The 20373-nt window shown below is 45.4% G+C and overlaps 1 protein-coding gene across 1 annotated transcript in view; it reads right to left on the bottom strand.

The window, feature by feature from the left end:
- Positions 1–20373, bottom strand: part of LOC107185417 (nuclear receptor subfamily 4 group A member 2-like) — a 39799-nt gene that overhangs the window by 4723 nt on the left and 14703 nt on the right. The window contains exon 2 of the mRNA XM_015573085.1: positions 1267–1493. Within this exon, the coding sequence (XP_015428571.1) occupies positions 1267–1493 (227 nt within the window). The remainder of the gene's footprint in view (positions 1–1266; positions 1494–20373) is intronic.

Below are 20373 nucleotides of genomic sequence, written 5' to 3'. Positions count from 1 at the left end.
CGTACAGGCGTCGAACGAATTCTCAAATCCCCTCTAATACGCGGTCGATACATTGGTTGGTTGTCCCTGAACACAGTCGTTCCATAGCGATTCTATTATCCCGACGCTGAGCGAACACCGGCATCGATATCTCATACAACGTTCCTCCTCGCGACGCACCATCTCATCAATTGTTATAAATAATCCTGGTCGATCAGCCCGAACTATGAATATCCAACAAACATTTCAAAATCAGGATCCAGGTGCAGTTCAACGCGAGATAATGCGATTGGGGGGATCAATGTCAGTAAAAGAGGACATCGAATCTCGTACGATTCCGAAAAATAAACCTGACGATTACCAGGAAAAATATAAAGAAGCAAGAAAGCATTTTTAGAGACAGAAGAACCGAAAGGGGGATACCAGAAAAGAGGAAAGAAGGATGGGGCGGGATATTCAATTTACCAGGTTGGTTCCGCTGTTGGGCTGACATTTCGTTTATCGCTCCCTCGAGAACCAACGATCGAAGCTTCAGCCTTCCGTGGCCCTACGGTCTCTAAACGGCCTCTAAAAGCGTCACCCCTTCCCACCATCCACCCCCACTGACGAGCTTCCTCTAAGCCTAAGCAATTACGACACCATACAGCGTCACCCGCTGGCAAGGACCGCTAATTACGCTAACCAACGAGACTATTTAATTACCCGTGACAATCCCGGCGATTCGAGAGAAAAAGATCGATAAGCGAATGCAGATGACGATCAAGAACGCCGGGACGTAGGAGGGCAGATCTTGTTACAGGTCGGGCCTAGACTCGCGGGGTTCGACGAAGTGTCGGATAAGATACTGAAATAGTGAAAGTATCGCGCGCCTCTAAATACAGGATTCGATAATTACTGGCCTGACTTCGCTAGACGGTGCAAATTCCACGGAGCTAACGGGCGGTTCGTTCAGGGGGTATAGTCGGTTTTAAGTGAAGAAAACGTTCGGAGAACAAGTCAAAAATTAAATTAACTATAATCACAGCAGTAGAATGAGAAGAAACAGACAATGCATGTAAATGTAGAATAGGGCAAGAGAGACGAAGGGTAGAGTATCTAAAGAAGGTGACCTGAGGAAACCTGAGTAATAGTTCTTTCTCTCCTGAGAGTAACAACTTCCCGTCATGGATCAATTGAAAATAGGGTGTTGCAAAAGGATCAATGTGGTCAGCGATTCCATGTACAGGATTCTAAACAGAAGACGAGGGACAATTCGATAGAAACAGGGAAGTCGGGGGATTAACTGACCTGTGTCTGCAAAAGAAGCATACTTGACGCTACCGTGAAGGCGGTGGTTGTGGTGGTCGTCGAAGAGTGATTCGTGCAGGCGAGAACTGGAACAGTAGCTGCTGGGGGCCGCTGGTGCCGTTGGCGGTGCGGCTGTTGCTGCTGTTCTACGTCGTTTCTTGTAACAGCCACTGCACGCTGGCTACCGTTGCTGTTATCGCTGTCGCCGTTCGGCGAATGCAACTGCCCTGTAACAGAATCGTACACCCTCTAGCAACATCTCCTCTCCTGTCTATTCCAATTCTCGTAAGATTCTTAGAACTAACACTTTCAATCTCTCATACACCAAGAAGCTTCAGGCACTATTAGTTGCCACTACTTTCAATTCGAATAGAAGGTTGATAGGATTGCTGAATAATGAACTCTTCATTCCAATATTCGAACTAGCTACCATGGGATTGATTAGACAGAGCGAATGGTGTCATCAGCAACGTACACCGTTTATCAGGGACACTGTTCCAGGCTGTCTGCAAAGTTGCCGTCACAACGAAAGACGTTCATTGTTCCCGATGGAACAACACGATTCACGTTTTAGAATGGAAACTTTCTGATGCGTGCCAGACTGCACTGAATTGTGTTTCTATAGCCTGTGTCTATATTTTCCTAACGCGAAAAGGACATTCCTTTTTTTCTTCTGCGACAAGAACGAATCGGTTTCACGAGTTACGTACAGTATCTACGGTATTGCGAATGGCCGGTGTCCATGGTGATCATGTCTGCTACCGATTGAAATTTCGAATAAGATCGTCTGAGTAAAGGAACGTGTCACTCGAATCAGCTTCTGCGAGATACGATCAAATTTGGACCACCAGGCCAAGACTGGCCTGGCAGCCGATGGTATTCGGAAACCACTTTCACTGGCTCGAATTCCACTCTCGACTGATGATACTCGTACCGTTCCTGTGTAACACTAGTCGAGGATCGACTTATTGGTCGTCGAATCCTGGTCGTCGACTGAGGTCCTAGACGTCGGCGTTTCATCCTATATAGGGGTGACTCTGACACCCCGGGGAGACATGAAATCATTGGCATTTAAAATACTAGCCCGTCCTATACAGACAGCCGTCGTACCCCCTCGATTATTATTACGCGATATTATCCCTAACGCCCGGGGGATGACTATGCTGCCGTCAACAAGGACGATGTTTGCTTCGTTTTACTGAAGTGTGCGGATTAATAGACTGAGACTGAAAAAGACGATCGGCAATACTATTATATTATACGTCTATGGGCAATTACGAACAATTTTATATTAAATCTTCTACATCCTTTTTGTACATAAGTTCAGTAGTTACAGTTTCAGTACGAGTCGGCGTACTTTCAATCAAAATGACTTCCCCATTTCAGTTGCTCTTTATTTTATTGTTCATTCAAATTAAAATGCTCACGACCAGCAAGATGAATATACTAAGATACAGCAAAGTGTAATCGAAAGGTGACGGTAATACGGTAATACAATACAGGTGAACAGATGTCCCTATCTCTGGGGTCTCTCAACCCTTACCGTACAAGAAGATCGAAATCGCAGATAGTTACGGTCACCCGACTTGCAGGTTCGATTTAATTTCAAAACAGCGAACATAATCGGACCACCCAGTGATTTTCACGCCGTAAAACGTACGATCCAGCCGTTCCACACTTATTGTTAGACAATATCGGATTAATCTGGCAAGGGAGGGGGGTGCAAGGGGTGCAACGCGATTAGACACAATGGTCGTACCCCGTCACGGTGAATTAAAATCGCGACAACGAGGGGAAGATCATCGCCTCCCCCTGATACAACGAATCCACGCAAAACTCGAGATTCCCATAAATCCTGTAACTAATGCGGAAAACGATCTCGCTAGGCCAATGATCGTCCAGGACGAAAAGTCATGAATGCATCTCGGGGCCCACTCTCTCCCACCTCTAACCTTTCGTTTTTTCTCCCCGTCGAGTAACCTGTCGGCGCGCCGGTAAGGTGGTCGCAGCCAATTTCCACGGAGGTGAGCCAGGGGCCGAGTGTGGTACCCGATCCCACCTACGGGAGCGCATACTAGAGGAACGAGAGTTTGCCTTGCACCTGAGCGGGCTCGTGCACGTGCACGGAAGGACTCGATTAACTTCTACTACACAACACGCTAGCCGCCGCGCCGTCACGGTACACCGTAGGCAGGGTAAAGGTAGAGAGGTGGCCTGGGTAGGGTAGCGAACGGGGGCAGAGAAAGAGTAGGGTTAGCCGAACAGCCCGTGTGCCAAGTGGATTACACCGGTATACACGGCCCTCCCACGAACCACGCCTCTCCACGTGCCACCACGTGCAGAGCCACGCCGCGCAAAACCACCGCCGCTTCCCTCGTCGATTTGCTCTCGTGAATTAACCACTCTTTTTCCCTTTCTCCTCGTACCTTCCTCCGTCTGCCTTGCTTGGTGCCCCCGAGCGTAACAGGACGCTCTCTAGAATCGAGGTAACGGGGCGAGTTTGAGTTCTTTCGAGCATAGTTCGATCAGTGGCTCGTGGATAGATGCGTTTCAACGGTTTTTGACGAAGGTACAGACGAGGTGTACACGATGTGTTCTTGGATTCATTCATTGAAGCTTGGCGTGCGGGTATCGTCGTGGTTCAATGAAACAGTTGTAAATAGCAATAACGAGAAATTCCTGAAATGCTTCAAATATTAGCGCCGCCTGTGGGTTACCTATATCGAGAGTGCGAGACTGATTTTCAATAAGTGAACTATAGGGAAATTCTTTGCAATTGGAGTGTTTACTCCTTCCTTTTTATTTCCTTTGAAATTCATTTGTGTGAAACGTGTAAAGCAGAAACTAATTGTACTCGAAGTAAAGATGACACTAGCCTTGTACAAACTCTGCCTTCCTTTTGCTTTCTTCTCGTTCTCCTTTTACCTCTTCACATCCATCTATCCCGAACGTACGCCGATTGTCACCATATTCAGGCCAACGACGACATCAGCGAGTATTCTAAAAGCAATCACTAGAATCCCCGTGTCTCGTGACATCACGCGAGTTCAGGAGACAACGACAGAAACGCGGTTTCCACTTTTACATCGAGGCGCGAAGGTGACGCGCCACCGAAGAAAAGTCCTGTCTATAAATAAACGGTTTCCATGCCGTCGGTTTTTCTCGTAAAAACGATCCCGACTGTAAAGAAACTCGCCGATAGGATGAATTATTCATAAGGGATATCAATTATCGCGACGATGCATGAAAACGTCGCGGTTGGGAGAAAACATGCCGGTATGATCGTTGCAATTAGTGGATAATTTATAGGAATTTCCATGCCTAATTGTGGAGAACACGATCGGTAAAGGGTGCCTCCCTGGTTTGACGTCACCGACGTTGATTACAATAGAATCGCCGAATGTAGGTCGTCAATGTCGGTAAGAATCCCGCGAATCATTTTGTGACGTCGACGAGCGTGCAACACTTCACGACAAACGGTCTTGCCACGGAGAACTTCAGACTTCTTCTGGCGAATATACACGTTGGATAATATTCATCGTGTTCCTCGAGTGACTGACGAGCCGAATTGGAGATTAGATGCAGATACTTTCACGCGATAGTGACGGGTCGAACAAGTCTCTATCGCAACACTCGAATTCACGGAATACCTGCGTTCGATTGCGCAATCTGCCAGAGAATCCTCGTGTTTACGCGACGACCCACAACAATACGCATTTCTCCGACTGCAACGCGGATGTTCACACCTAGGTGCGGTCTGTCAATAATTCCTATGACAGCTTCTTTAATATTCTTCACGTCCGAATTTCAGTTAACACGTTTCGTGATCATTTTCGCTACGTGGGCCTTTGATGATCCATCGAGGAAAGATACTGCAAACGTTTATCGAGTGCAACATATGATCAATTCTCTCGAGAATTTACTGGACCATTTATTATTACCTGTAATAACGACCTAATAGAAGACACTGCCGACCAAAAGTGTGGGACCAGAGATTATGACATAATAATAGAATGATATTTTTCCTTAATTGTTACACCTGGTCCCCTACACATGCAGGCACACCTCACCTAGCAACATTAGGCACTGTAATGGTGGGTGCGCGCGTGCGTGCACGAGAGAAAGTAGGACCTGATCGTGTCCCGGAGTCATACGACACATAATCGCGCACTGAGATATCTTCGATTCAAGCTCGCCTCGGTTCGCCCACACAAGCCAGACGTCTCTCCAGCTGGACGCTCGTAATTAACCCTTTCACTGCTAAGTAGAAGCAGTCCCGTGCCGACTCATCCTCGGCTTTCCGTTTGAATCCGAATTTTTTGGACTAGTTCTACCTTGGGACCAGCTCGCTTCAGATCCTGCAATTGGTACCATCTTCGTGGTATCGAGTTCTCAGATTGAAGTGGATGTTTCTGTAGATGAATCTGTAAAATTCCTTTTTCAGACTTGGAATTTTGATGAATATCTCGTTTTTTTGTAATTCGACTGAGAAGAAAGACATTAATGGAAACCCGTTAGGAGGATTTGAACGATTCCGGTAGTGATTGTCGATTAGTTAATCATCGTGGACCTTTGATATCCTGTAGCACATTACGTCACATGATTTTCCCCGCAATCTGGAAAGCCAAGTGAATCATGGGATCGATGATCTTTGATTCGTACATAAATTAACCTGAAAGTTTCCAGGTAGCAATCTAAAATTGGTCCGACGTATGTACACGCTGCACACAGCTTTCTCCCTCGTTAAATCCCCGGCGAAAGATTGATGACATCCTAATTAGAGATTCGGCAACCGGTACACTCTTGTATCATCCTCGTATCACCATTCCAATAATCGTTTATCATCACCCCATCGTTTACTTTCGGGGGCCATTGGGTGATTCTTAAGTATCTACGCGACATCACAATTTATCACACTGATACTTCCACGAACATCGATCTCAAGATATCCCCCAAAAGATTTCCAAAAGAAAGGAAAAGTCTCCTGAAATTCGAATCGAAAGACGAATCCCCGGGTCGCAGGGAGAGCCAAAGCAGCTCGAACCGCAAGAAGACGAGGAGGAATCAAGGATTTGTGAAAGTGGCAACCGGGACCAGGAAAGCCGGCTGAAACAAATTGTCCAGATACCCTGGAAAGATTAGATACGTTCCCGGTGGATTGACCTCTCTCGATAAAAGATTCCCCCGGCGCAGCAACAAGAATACAAAAGCCCCGGCCTTAAGACTCGCGAAGCGGTCCGGGTTAGAGTGCGGCTTACGGTGTCGAAGGAGAGGTGAAAGAAGAGGTTCGACGTTGGTTCGCGAGGGAGGAGTGATAGAGAAAGATAGAGAAGAGAGGGAGGGAGAGGGAGAGAGTAAGAAGGAGGATACAGAGAGTCGCTTGCGACACGCAGGCTCGAGCAGCCAGGCTGATAGGTAGGTAGGTAGGTATATCGCCCCCTGACCCCGAAGAACTACCGTGAGACCGGCTTAGCTCCGGTCGGAGCACTCTCCTTTGCTCTCTCTCTCTATCTTTTTCCTTCTCTCTGTTTGAGCTGTCTCTCGGTTTCGCGGTTGCGCCCGCGTATGCACCACGTACGTACGTGTGTGCATCTATGGCGCCGTGGTATAAAGAAGTGGGAAGGGTACTACGGGTTGGCGTGACACCACACGACCACCACAGGCAGAAAGGAGAGGATAGAAGGGAACGACACGACGAAGGATGTGTTGTGACTCGTGGGTGCAGCTGCAATGCGGCCCGGCTGCATTCAGTGGCCGCGCGCAGGACGATCCGAGGGGGCTATCCGATGGCACGCCAGGATTATCCTGGGCTCCGCGAACACACGCTCCGATGAATTTCGTAACATGCTGGAAGCATGATTCTCGCGGCGGGGATTGTTCCCAGTCTGTCGACGTGCTTTGGGATTTGTGCTTGAAGGTTTTGCTTCTTCCTTTACTGGGGACAGATCGTTCTGTCGGTTCGTTTCGATTACACCTCGATTGGCGAATTGCTAGATCCTTGTTGAATGATTAGTGGTTGAAGAGCAACGATTGTGATTGATTTTAAACGATGTTCCACTAATTTTCTTGTTGCAACTGGTACAGTTTCATAAACTGTAAGCTATATACTATAATTGACCGTACAAATAGTGACCCTGGTTGATAACTTTCATTCATAAAACCTGTCATCGAAACTAGCACCTTATCTCCCATGTACATATTGGGTGAAACGGATAGTTCGTGTGTTCTTATTCTAAATAAATATCACTGTATTGTTTTCACAGACATTAATCTGCATTAGTCTCTATTACTCTTCCCTACCGTTCCACGAGTGTTTTAATACCATCTTCGTCAAATTTCCGTGGTACAGACACATCACACCAGAGACACACGAACTTTTCGTTCAACCCAATAGTTGTACTGTTTCCCTCGGACGAGATGAAGAATTAAACCAGCTGTACGTGTAGAGGCGAAGATCCTCAAAGACTACGTACTAACATTCCAAAACGACGCCTCTGTTGGATCGTTCAATTAACCGTCGATCCATCGTTTTTAAGAGAAAGCGACGGCCTTCGGGCCGCCTCGGAACGGCTAATCGAAACTGCAAGCGATTCGCGCGGGAATATCTTACAGAAGTAATAAAAAAATACCCGTTCTCACGGAGTTTAATGACTTTTGGATATTCCGGATTGCTAATCGTTGGATAGGAGAGAAAGTGTTTGCAGGCGTCGACACCGGGGGAAAGACAGTGACGGGGGCTCATGGTCGCGGATGTCGCGAGTCGTGACACCGAGGATATAAGTACTTGGAAATTATACGACACGCAATATGTATCGTGTTTAGTGGACCTCGCTGATGGAATCGTTTAACGGACACCCAATAAATCTGGGCGAAAGTTTACGTCTAAGAAAGCTTCCGCGGAAGAATCTCCGTGTTGCTCTGCGCGATAGGAAATTTGGACGGTCTCGCGTGGTGAAACGGTGAATTATCGATGAACCGTGAACGAGAGAACGCAAGAATCACGCATAAATCACGAACGGCTGGAAAAAAGATTTCAGGAGGGAGTTACCGTGATTGCAGATCACGGAATTTTACGAGGATCTGCTTGACACCTGTCCTGATAAACCATCCAATGAATAAACCGCTGGATCGAAGATGGTAACGATAATCCAAGCAGTGTTGGCGCGTAATTCACAATCATGCTAATCGACGGGGTTAATTCCTGGCGGTCGTTATCGTCTTTTCCTTCTCTCTTTTCTTGTTTGCCTGAAGAAACGCGGCCGCCGCGGACGTAGGCAACTTTTTTTCTAGACGTCGAACGATTCCCCGTACACTTCCGATGAAAGAGTAAGCAAATAGAAAACTGGCTGGGCAGCTCGTTGCAATTATATATACGGCTGGTGAGTGGGCCTGTGAAGTTCGACGTAATATGTCAGTGCTGTATGTATCACGGGAGATTCGGGATTTATAGCGACGTCATTTTAACCCTTAATCCTACTTAACCCTTTGAATGTGGAACACTCTGAAAGAAAACGGTTTCGATCAATCTATGAATACTTTGAAAAAGAATAACGACGCTCATGTATGAACTGCGAATCTTGACTACACTTTCGAACACAGATAGAGTATAATTTCTCAATTTTCGTACGTGATATAGACGCGGTATTAATATCATACTTATTAGTAGATATTGAATTGGCACCTCTTACCAAGAGTGGCATTTGTTTAAAATTGCGAAGTAACAAGATTCCATCGAATGGCGATGTGACGCAAAATGGCCGTACGAAACGGCTCCACCCACATCCCGATCTTCGCATGCGTGTTCCAAGCTCTCATATATCGATCCTTCGGTTTCCTTCGTAGAAGACCAGGGGAAAGAGAGAAGCGGACCGAGAAGAGAGACGTCAGAGCATTGTAAGGTTGTATCTCTTGTCAGGCGTCGAAATCACCCGGGACTAATCGGGGATTTTCCCGGTTTCCTCCTCGCGAATCCCGATGTTTCGACACGAGTTTCCGTCAAACTACACGGTCCTTCCAAATTCTCGCGCCCCATAACGAAATCAACTATGGCGCGATCGAACACGTAATTAAATCTGTCGCAAACATCCGCCAGAGGATCCACTGTATTGGCAATACCCATTCGATCGAGGGGATTCCGGAAAGATCCCCAGTTCCGAATCGAATTACTCGATCGAGGAAAATCATTCGTGGACTCATGTCACTGGATGTACCGTAAACGAAAAATTTGGAAGTTACAGACACAAAAAGACTGTTACGTTCGTCCCTATGTTGTCTCTCCTACTTTTCTGTTACACGTTACAAGCTCGCTCCTTTCTCCACCGCGGCCTCCCCTCAAGCATGGAACATTCTCATTAAGAATTATCGTTCGCGAGACCAAACGGAATCGATCGTATTAACGTTAAATTGTTTCGGTAGACCGCACCGGTCGCTCTAGCCCGTGCAAACCTCCCGTTTAGGAACGCAAATGGACCAGTTTTTCATCGTAAGGAGAGTGGTACTATCGACGTACCGTGACTCGCGGCTACGAAACACGGTAGCCGACACGTGCCGACAGAAAACAATTTATTAATATTCACTGCATCGAGTATGTGTGTGTGTGTGTACGTATCTGTCGCGGCCGTTCCTAGGCCCAGATCCCCGACTAGTTTCGAAGGCGAAGCGGTTCGGGCAGCTCGATTGCAATTAAGACCGGTTGAACCTGCCCGGAGTGGACGCGCCAAACGCGGCCTCTTGCATAACTGTCCACCGTGCGGCGTTTCGCAGGATGCGCGCGCGATCTCGTGCGATCCACGAAACGTGGATCATCTCGTAACACTCTCGCTTTCTTCTTGTTTTGTCCCCTCCTTCTCCCCGTTTGATCGAGACAGCCGGAAAGTGATCCGACAGCTTTGGGATTTCTCGAGGTGTTTTTTCGTCCGGCGGACCGTGCTCGTCCTTCGATCGCAACGTGACCAATTAGAACTGGCAAAATGGCTCAGTATTTTCCGGCCAGACTTCCTTTAGACAACAGTCATATTTTATTACGGAGTTTCGCCATTCAAGCGGTGATTCGATTAATTGTTAGCCGAGTGTTGGCTTGTGTGTTCTTACTAATTATTTGCGTAACAAAGACGTAATAGAATAGAGTTCTTGTTCTAGTATAAATTATACCAATTTATACGATAAATTGATCTTGGTAGCGTTTTATAGGCGCCGATGACGATACGATCGGCCTCGATTTTTATTGTTATTATTACGTGAAACAAGTAAATAGTTTTATTATGCAATTGGTCTTTAGGTAAACAGGAATGTTTTACCGCGAAAGAAAAAATTCAGGATATTCATGGTTCTTTTGTACTGTTCTTGGTAACATGAGTTTGTTATTTACTTGTCTATTGTTATTGGTATCGTTACGCAGAGGTTTATCCGAAAGATAACAGAAGATCGTCGCAAGACCTCGTCTGTCGGCCATGAAAAGAGCCCGTTTTCGAGAAATAAGGAGGAAAGGAGTTACGATATACGATTGCTACATTAGCCGAGCTCCATCCACGTATAAAATGTATCGTTCCACGGCAGATGCTGGACGGGACATTTTCGAGGCGATTTCTCGCCGTTTCGACTCAAGGACGACCACGATATTCCTTGTTCATTTCGATAAAACCCGGCGTCCACGTGCGTACGCACGCGAATTCGCCTCACCAGAAAGCCTTCTCGAAGATCAGATCGGACACAGTTTTACATAACGAACAAAAGATCGTATCTCATCCGTAGATGAAAATACGAATTCTAATTATAGAATGGTACGAAATGTTTCTCTTCGAATGATAAAATTATTGTCGTGCCAAAATACGAAAGTGTCAAGTATGTGTAATATTCTTATTCACGATAAATCATTACCATTCCATTAAACTTGAACGGTAGGAGGAGGCTCTTTTTTTCCTTACGCTGTCTTTATTCATCATTCACGCGGCTCGAATAAAATTTTGTTTCTCTCTGCATTCGATCCTGCGTGTCTGTGATCCGTATATGTACATATATTCGTGTGGGACCGATATCTCCTTTCCCCGTTCCGGCGTACGGTACCGGTTGCTCGTCTCCTCTCACTCTCGTCGCGAAGATATCGATGATGTACGCACGGGAGGGCGCTGGAACGCTTTCATCGAAATCGAGACAGAAACGAAATTCAACCGAGTCGAGCAGAAAGAGAGAGAGAGAGATCACAGCAGGATCCAAGCGTGAATTTCTAATCGTCTTAGCATCGAAGGAAGCTCGTCGCGGTGCCAATTAATGTTTACGAGGCGATCGGCGAATTGACCCTTCGGCTTCAACCGAGACGCGAGAAATATTTATGGAGTACAACCGGTACGAGACTTTTATGCTGTCGTAACCGCCGATCAAACCTGATCCTCTTCGTTAAATACACGTATTGGCGACGTTATGTCTGTTCAGAGAAGCACACGCGGTTTGTTTCCAAGTTGTTATTTCAAGTCATTGTCGTATGGATGAAATGTACATTCAAACAAACTAAACATAAAATTAACACCCTGTCAAATTTTACACATATATTTGCATTCTTGGATAGCAGGTACCTGTAACACCTGGTACGAATCATCTCCATAGTAATTATCGCCAATAACCATGCATTTTCCGTTGATGTGACATAAATGTATATGTATATGTAAAAAGAGGTAAGAAAACAGCTGGCAGTGAAAGCATAGCGAAAGTAGAAGTTATCAGAATCTACGGTAACGTTTTATGTAATTGATATTATTCTATTCTATAGAGTCGTAAGATGAATCGAAAACGGATCGATTCAAACGCACAATTATTTTAGTTGTCGTTTACGTAACGAAGAAGCCCGCCGAAGGTGCCAGACTCGGTAATTTATGCAACATCTCCACGTAAACAATACCAGAAAAACGGCTCGGTTTACGCGCCGTTGCCGGCACGCGCGAGATGATTTATCTTTACGACGATCGACGAAAGTTCCGTGGCGCGAATCGCGCCATCAATTACGCGACCCTGTAGGTTCGCGCGTCAGACAAACTGTACGACAGCCCCTCGTCACGAGTGTGGATCGGCTCGATCGTCATCAAGTGGGACAGGAAGGATCCACGGGAGTCCTGACTCGAGTCGACGACTTGAAAAACCACCGACGAGATCCCTATCGGCTCCGATCAACTCCGTGAAAGGCTGTAATCGCGCTTCATCGGCTCGTCTCGTACGCCGAACGATACCTCGGTGCTTTTTATCCTCACCGTCGCGGCGTGTGTTTCTGGGATCGTGTGTCGCGGAAATTAGTGATTGAATCGTTTGTGAAAACATAGAGAACCGCCCGAAATGAACTGATGGAAATTCAAATTTGATTCAAATTAAATTCTATCTACACAATCATAATTTTCTGTATATTCTAGTAAATACTTTTGTAAATACTAATTCTTTAGATAATTCTATAGAACTTTTGTTAAACTTCCTGTATAGTAGTAATAGTTTTTGTAAATTCTCTGGTCTCTGTTTTTTAGAGAAAAAATAACCTTTTCTACCCGTCTGAAAATAGCGAAAAAGAGCTCGAATCGGTTCAGACCACATCTTACCAAGTACGACCTTAAAACCCACCTTTACCATTCAAGGGTTAATTCCAGAGAAAAAACCACATCGAGTTACGAGTTAACGATCGTTCGATTGCATCACGAGGATCTTACCATCGAGCACAGCATCCTGCGAATGCCTTTTGTCGATCCCGAAGAAGAAACTTGGAAGGGGAACGTAACACTCGGTCGGTCCCTTAACGAAGGATCATCGGCTGTGACCGAACCCTCAATCTTCGCGTCGTCGGCGTGTAAATCAGCGGCCCCCGACAAGAGAGGAGACGTCTTCTTGGTGGCCAGGTATAGACGGGACACGCGCGGGCGCGCTCGAGCGAGGACGTGCTTGGCACCTTCGCGAGATCAGACCGCAACCGGTCGACACGTCGAAGAGAAAGGATTTACCGTGGGTCACAGACGGCGGCTTCGTCGTCTACGCGGCCCGTCACGAGGAAGATAACCGCCGACTAATAGGGTCACTTAGGCTAAAGCGTGTGTGTTCAATCAAAAAGAAACTCTGTCGGACAGGTTTTCTTCGCGGCCGGTATTGGCTGTGCAACACATCTCGGCCATAGACCGAAGGGTATACAACCGCTTCGTGGGAAACGTTTACGAAGCTGGGTATCGCGAGCCGCGATCTTCCTCTGTACACCAACGATCGTAAATCCCCATCTGACCGATGTCTGACTAACGTTCAACGTCCCGTACGAGCCGGGGCATCGATTAAAAATTCCCTGTCGCTAACGATCGACGTACCACGGACAAGCCCGCCGGTGGGACGATTAATTAATGCGGTGCCACAGGATGACTGATTCGTACGGTGTCTCGAGAGGTAGGGGAGGGGTGGTGAATGAATCCTTAACACGTGACGTTCACGCCTGTAAATTTGAACGACCACGTAGAGGGGATACTTTTCTACCTATGAAACTGTGAGTAATGCTTGTTTTACTTATGAAGTCTGGTGAATTTTTCAATTTTTCAACAGCTGCTAAGTTGACACGTTACACACGAAATCCCGACCAAAAGCAATACTTTGAAATCTAAGGTAAATTGTTGGAACAAATCGCAATAATACTAAAATGATAATTATATACTTTAATGCAAAATACTGTAAATATGAGAATAAAAATGTAAAATACATTCTACTTAAGTTAGAGCATACATTCTAATTAATTTAGTTAATTAGAAGTTTAATACTCGATAATCTTGTGTCACGATGAATCTTTTGATCTCCGAGATCGACCACGATTTCAGGTTTGAGGGTAATGCGCGGGCAGGTGGAGACGGGACACCGTCGATTGCCATTCACGGCGAGCTAACAGGGAAAAATAAACGATCTCGCCGGGTATGGCCTATAGGCGGTGTGGAATGGGATGAGATCGATCGACGATTCCGCAGAAAAAAAAAAGCGTACGATCGAAGGAAGAAACTACGTTGCAACGACGGCCTTTCTCGATCACCGATCACTCGTCGCACACGTCTGGTTTTCTGCCTGTCGGATGTCGCAAGCCGGTAGCATCAGGCTCGCTCGATTAAGCGATCAAAGATCGATTAAGGGATCCGGTTTTTCCGACGCTGTTTTCTAATGCTTCTCTATCCGAGGAAATCGAGAACCGCCGCGCCGGCCCGATACTGTAATTGAAATCACTGACGCCTGTTTGCGTGGCCGCATAACGACACACGTGTCCGCTGGTTACATGCCGGTTTAAGGATAAATATGATAATGCGTCCCGTAGAAAGCGACCAGACGTGGAATCGGGCTCGTGGTAGCAGATCGAGATGACTTTTTTTTGTTCATTGGAAACGACTTTGATATACAAATTATGAAATTCTCTTCTTGGCTGGTTTCACACTTACATGCACCGTCGTATACTCCCTCGTGTAAGATTAATCTGAACAAGATAGATGAGATTCGATAAAGTTATGAATATCCAAATGAATCTTGGTACAAGTGGTTCTTGTTTCGATACAAAATATCTGGTATACATATGTGATGATTTCGTAGATAATGTGTCAATAAATCATGTATCGAATTAGTTCAATAAAATCCTCGTCACTTTACGATGGAAATAAATCTAATAATAGCGGCAATACCGAATGAATACATATCGATTAATGTCTACTTCGCGTTTCAGGGTAACTTCTTCGAGTTATCGAAGTGATGTGTTATTACATGGAAATGGAACTATAATAAATTCACAATAGTCTGACTTTTGCAAAGAAACAATAGTATAAAATAATATGGAAAGCGTTGCTTGGTCTGCAACTCGGTCAGTAGAATGGGATGGTCACTAGCCAGACAGGTCACCGTGAAACTGATCCTCCGTTCTTTCGTCGGAAACAACTAATGTATATTTCTATAGATATATCTGTAATAATCATTGGCCTTCTACAGGGTGTCACAGTAACAATGGTCCAAATTTTAGAAAAAATATAATGGACAATGAACTGTTCCGAACTGGACTTTATTTCGCTTTACCACCAAGAAGCAACACAAAGCCTTACTAATATTCAAGTTCTGAGAACTTCATCGATCACTTCCACCACCTATACTTCTACGTTACCAATACTACTGACGTTACATTCAAGCGTTAAGATCTGTTCCCGAATCGTTTTCACGATCTCCACCAGCGAAACAGCTTTCACGATGCGATTGGAGAGAAGCGCGGGCCCGGCCCGGGCGAATTCGAGTGCGGAAGTGGACGGAACAGGTAGACGTAATCCAACGAATATCGTAATAGGTACCCTAATCCCATCCAGCTTTCTACACCGCCCGCGGCGAACGATCGTTCGCGCACGACAGAAAAACACGCTTCAAGGGCCGAGCATTTCCCCACGCAGATCCCCCGCACACGCATCTGCATACATATTCATTCGATTCGACGACGCATAGATCGCTGTACACTTGCTGGAAGAGATACATCGTGCTCGTGAAATCGATTGGGAACAGGAAGTACTCCTATCTTGGAGCATTGGGACGAAAGAATCGACAGAAACTTGTCGTGTAAAGTGCTCTGAGCCTCCATTAGGTTCCAAATATTAACTAGAATTTCTAGTCATCGTAGCAGTAAAAAAATTACTATTAATTCAAACTTTTATTTTCCTGAAGGGATAGAACAATATAGATTTGATTCTTCTGAGGTCAATAAAATCCGATTATCGTGTTTTACGTAATACCATGTCACGTATATTATATTAAATATATCGTTTCCAACAAGTGTACGATCCAAGCGTGCTGAGATGCGCCGATCGAAAGTACCGTTTCACACTTTCTTCCTCGTTGTTCCGTGCGCGGCGGATTCGGTAACAGGGAATTTCCAATCTCTCCTGTCGAAGACGCGATTCGGATGAGAATCGTGACAAATTCGACTGTCTTCCAGCGAGACGGTTGATAGACAAATGATTTATTCGTGGAATATAACCGATAGTGTCAAACACACGGTACCAACGAACGTTTCTACACGGCATTATTAATGAACGTTAGGAACTATACGGTGAATTTCATTGGTAGACCCTTGATCCTTGATGATTGTAACTTTAAAGTAATTTGTTATTGAGCTTTCAGTTCAGATACAATTTATTCTCTTCTATCATTTTTCTAGTTTCCATGACGCTAACGCTTGTCATATTACATTTCTGGATCTAATTTAATGAAAGGAGACATCACTTAATTTCTACTGATGTTTTAAAGACCATAATCGGTGTCGAAACAACTAAACCAGCACGGAAATGTGAGACTTCCAGAGAGTTAGAGAATATTGTCTCGATTCGATAACCGAAGATCTCCAATAAACACGTACCCCGTCTATCTACCGAAGGTGTCGCAACTCTCCCATTCAGAGGAGAGATCTCTCGTGAAACGAGGGAACAATGGATCACCGTGGAAAGTTACCCGACAATTTGGCCCGGTCGTTTAGCCGATATTAAAAATAATAAAAAGAAAAAAGCTCACCCTCGAGCGAGGCAACGGCACACGGCTAAACGTTCGCGGCTGTCTCTCACGAGCGTGTTTGCTCACGTAACTCGCGCTAATGATACGTTAAATCGCCACGAGGGAGTAATTGCAGGGACGTTGATCGCGTACGCGCCAAGTAAGTGGCGAACACGTACACGACGATACGTGATACGTTTTAGTCAGCTGCGAGAAGTTGGTTACACCAGACGATGCCTTGATCGAACCACGAAGACAATCGGTCGTCAAAACGTGGACAGACATTCCTTGGAACAGCGTGTAACGCGATAAACATAGAGCTATACCCTGTCTGGTGGGGTGGCTGGTCGGCGAAAATTGCAGGTACGCCGATTGGTAATTAAGAAATCCGATACGCGCGTCTGAATATTGAAACAGCTCGACGTCGCTGTGAATATCGTTTCCTGTTCGCGTACGGAGAGTAATACACTGGAGTGTCGAAAATATCCAATAGGTTGACACCTAGGTAGACTGTCGTCCAACACTGCTCGGTTCGTGTAGACTACCTATATGTATACAGGTATCACGAGTAAAACTTTTGAATGGAGTGTTGAATTCAAGAATGAAAGATCGAGAATCGGAAACAGACTTATATAGAATTCTAGAGTAAGAGCTTCTCTATAATTACGAAACTGCATTTAACTGCCCGATTTATTCATAAAGAGCCACCGGATGCCATTCGACGCCTCGAAGGATTTTTCCAGCCGGAGACAAGAATAAATAGACAAAGTTTCCTGTTCATTTTCATCTTATTATAACTTTCTCTGCAAAAGGGCTACGCCCGTATACTTACATTAAATAAATTAATTAATAAATATTCCGCCACACCTGTGTCGCGAATAAGAGGTGAAAAATGAAAAAGAAAAAGCTTTTCCGGTTGCGTGGAATCGTAATAACCGATCCTAAATCAGAGAAGATAAGCATCGTTCGACACAATGCAGACAGTCTGAACGGGATTCGAACCGATCCGACGCGATGAACGCGAGCCGATACAATGTTCTCGAGCATCGTGGCCTGGCAAATTATAGCGGCGATTTCATTACGAAATCGAAACGCACACGGCCCCGTGAGAGACTCGGACTTTTCCATCCGCGAACTTTCACCTCGTGCGATTTCCTATTATCGAATCTCGGAGGAGAACGGGTCCGCGCTCGCGTGCGCTCGCGCTGATGGGGCGTGACCGGCTTATTACAACGTGGCCAATTAATACATCAACGCGTGTACTATTATTTCGCAGAGATACAGTGATGTCCGCGTATAGGGTCACTAGAGGTAGCGTGAACTGTTACTTATGAATCACGTATGATTTTTCACAGCGATTCGTGATCGTTTTTGATTGGTGTCATGTTCAACGTACGAATCTCAATAATCCAACTAAGACCTTCTTGTACCAATACAATAAAAATATTAAAAATTTATACTTTTCTTATTCCTGTAATTCAATACTGATTGAATTGGAATTGATAGGGAAAGCGCATGGTCATATACGCGGACATTACTGTACACCGTCGCACCCACCCCCTTTTAACGCCGTGGCCCAGCCTGCTTATTACCGCTTATCGTCCAACATCTCCGTTTAATATCATAATCACCATCCCCGGCGCATTCTCTCCTGCGCGCGATCCTTATTACTCGACGCGTTATCGTGGCTTTTAATAACGGGCGCTGGGTCGTAAACGATAATCACCTTACGCGTCCCATTATGCACCGTAGGATCGAGCTTTCGCATCCGCGAATATTCCTCGGGGGTTACTGGTATTTTCTAGCCATTCAGAAACCGCGAATTGTCTATCCGCGCGATTGTATCTCTTAATGATCCCGTGTTGGTACTTTGTTTCTTTAATGGAGGGGGGTAGGTTGATATCTGTGGAACACCCTTCGAAGAATAAAACTTATTCCTGATATCGTTAACGGTACGCCGACCTGGGCTAGTTTCGCGAATAACTTTCACCAGTAGCAGGCTGGTTTGGTCAAGTATTAACAGAATATGATTTTTCACCACGTAACGCTACTCTGGCATCGTAGTGTTAATTCAGCTGTTTCTACGGACCTAATGGAAGCAACGAAAGTGTCTACCGTTAAATCCTCCACGAAGGTTCTGAACAGACATACATATGTATATGTGTTTGGATGATTCAGAGCAACCAAGGCGCGAGATAATAGACAAGAACGTGTTCCGAATCCCGGAAAAGCCGTCGACACGATGAAAATCGGAAAAAGACGGCCAGAAGCGACCAACACGAGGGCTTCGCGGCGGAGTCAATGGAGCGCAATAAGCAAAAGTCGGAACCGGTTGCAATCCGTGTAATTGCCACGAGTAAATTTAGACGAGGCGAGGAGCGAACGAGCAACTCCGGCCGGTCGCTCGCCCACTTTTAAAAGCGACTGCAGGCCACGACCGGACGCGATACGAACGCGGAGGTGGAGGTCGGGAACAGTCTAAGGTACCCGAAGGATGGGCAAAATTTATTGCCCGGATAAAAAAGTTTCGAATGATGAATAAAAGATGCACGGATTTTTTTCCCGTAACGTGTCGTCGAACGAACATAAGCGTTTTAACTGTAAAACAAAGTTATATTTCATTTTAGGGAATCACTTATAGTCGAATAACATTTTTTTTCACGATGTTTCCACTTTCTACGCGATATTCCAATAAAAGTCAGCCGACCAGACTGTGTTCCGATGATCAATTCGACGTGAAATTGAAAAAATACCAACGAATCCAGTAATATTTAAAGCAATTGTATAAATTACGTGAAAATATGGTCTCTGTTCAGAATAAATACCGATGATTACACGAATATCATAGTGTCGGGCGAAAATCCAAGCTGAATTCGAAGAAAAAGCTGAAATTGCGGGGTGTGGATGGTTCGAATGTCCTTGGAGAAGGTTGTACGAGAGCCAGCGACGAAAATCGATGGTGAAGCTGGTGGTGGGTCGTGGCGAGATACGCGAGTATAGTGAAATGGTTGAAGGTGAAGGACGAGCGTTGCAACCGGGTGATACAAGTATTCGGTAATCGTCTTCAGTGATCGTCCTTGCGGATTGTCGAGAAAAATCGATTGACCAGGTTAGCTGGCTCCTAACGACGGTAAAAATCTTCCACCAGACGATACCATAACTTGCCAAAAATGATCTGCAATTTCACTATTTTCTTCTTATAATCGTGCTTTCTTTGCTTCCTTGCAATATCACCACCTTCCTCCACCGACGTCATAGAAATGATGATGAACGACTATCCATCTACCCTTATAATAACATTACATGGACCAAGCGATCCATTATACGGTTGGAATTCACCGTAACCTGGAAGAAAATTCTAAAAAACACACCCACGACATTTTCCGTGTCTGCGTTTTTCTCTCAGAAATGCTCGAGACTTCAGACTCGTCGCGTCCGGTTTCCTATTTAATGTCTATTTACATACTAGACCTGACAAATAGAACGAATTCGTTTGCTATGCGAGATAACAGGCGCCAATCAATCAATCGAGAGACTATATCGTAACTGTCAATGGCCGTCACGGTTTATTCAACGGGACGAATACTGAACAGAATTATTTCGAGATCGAGA

This window comes from Dufourea novaeangliae, unplaced genomic scaffold, assembly GCF_001272555.1.
Source record: "Dufourea novaeangliae isolate 0120121106 unplaced genomic scaffold, ASM127255v1 scaffold57, whole genome shotgun sequence".
NCBI classification, from domain to species: domain Eukaryota; kingdom Metazoa; phylum Arthropoda; class Insecta; order Hymenoptera; family Halictidae; genus Dufourea; species Dufourea novaeangliae.
This window is presented reverse-complemented; position numbering and strand designations above follow the sequence as displayed.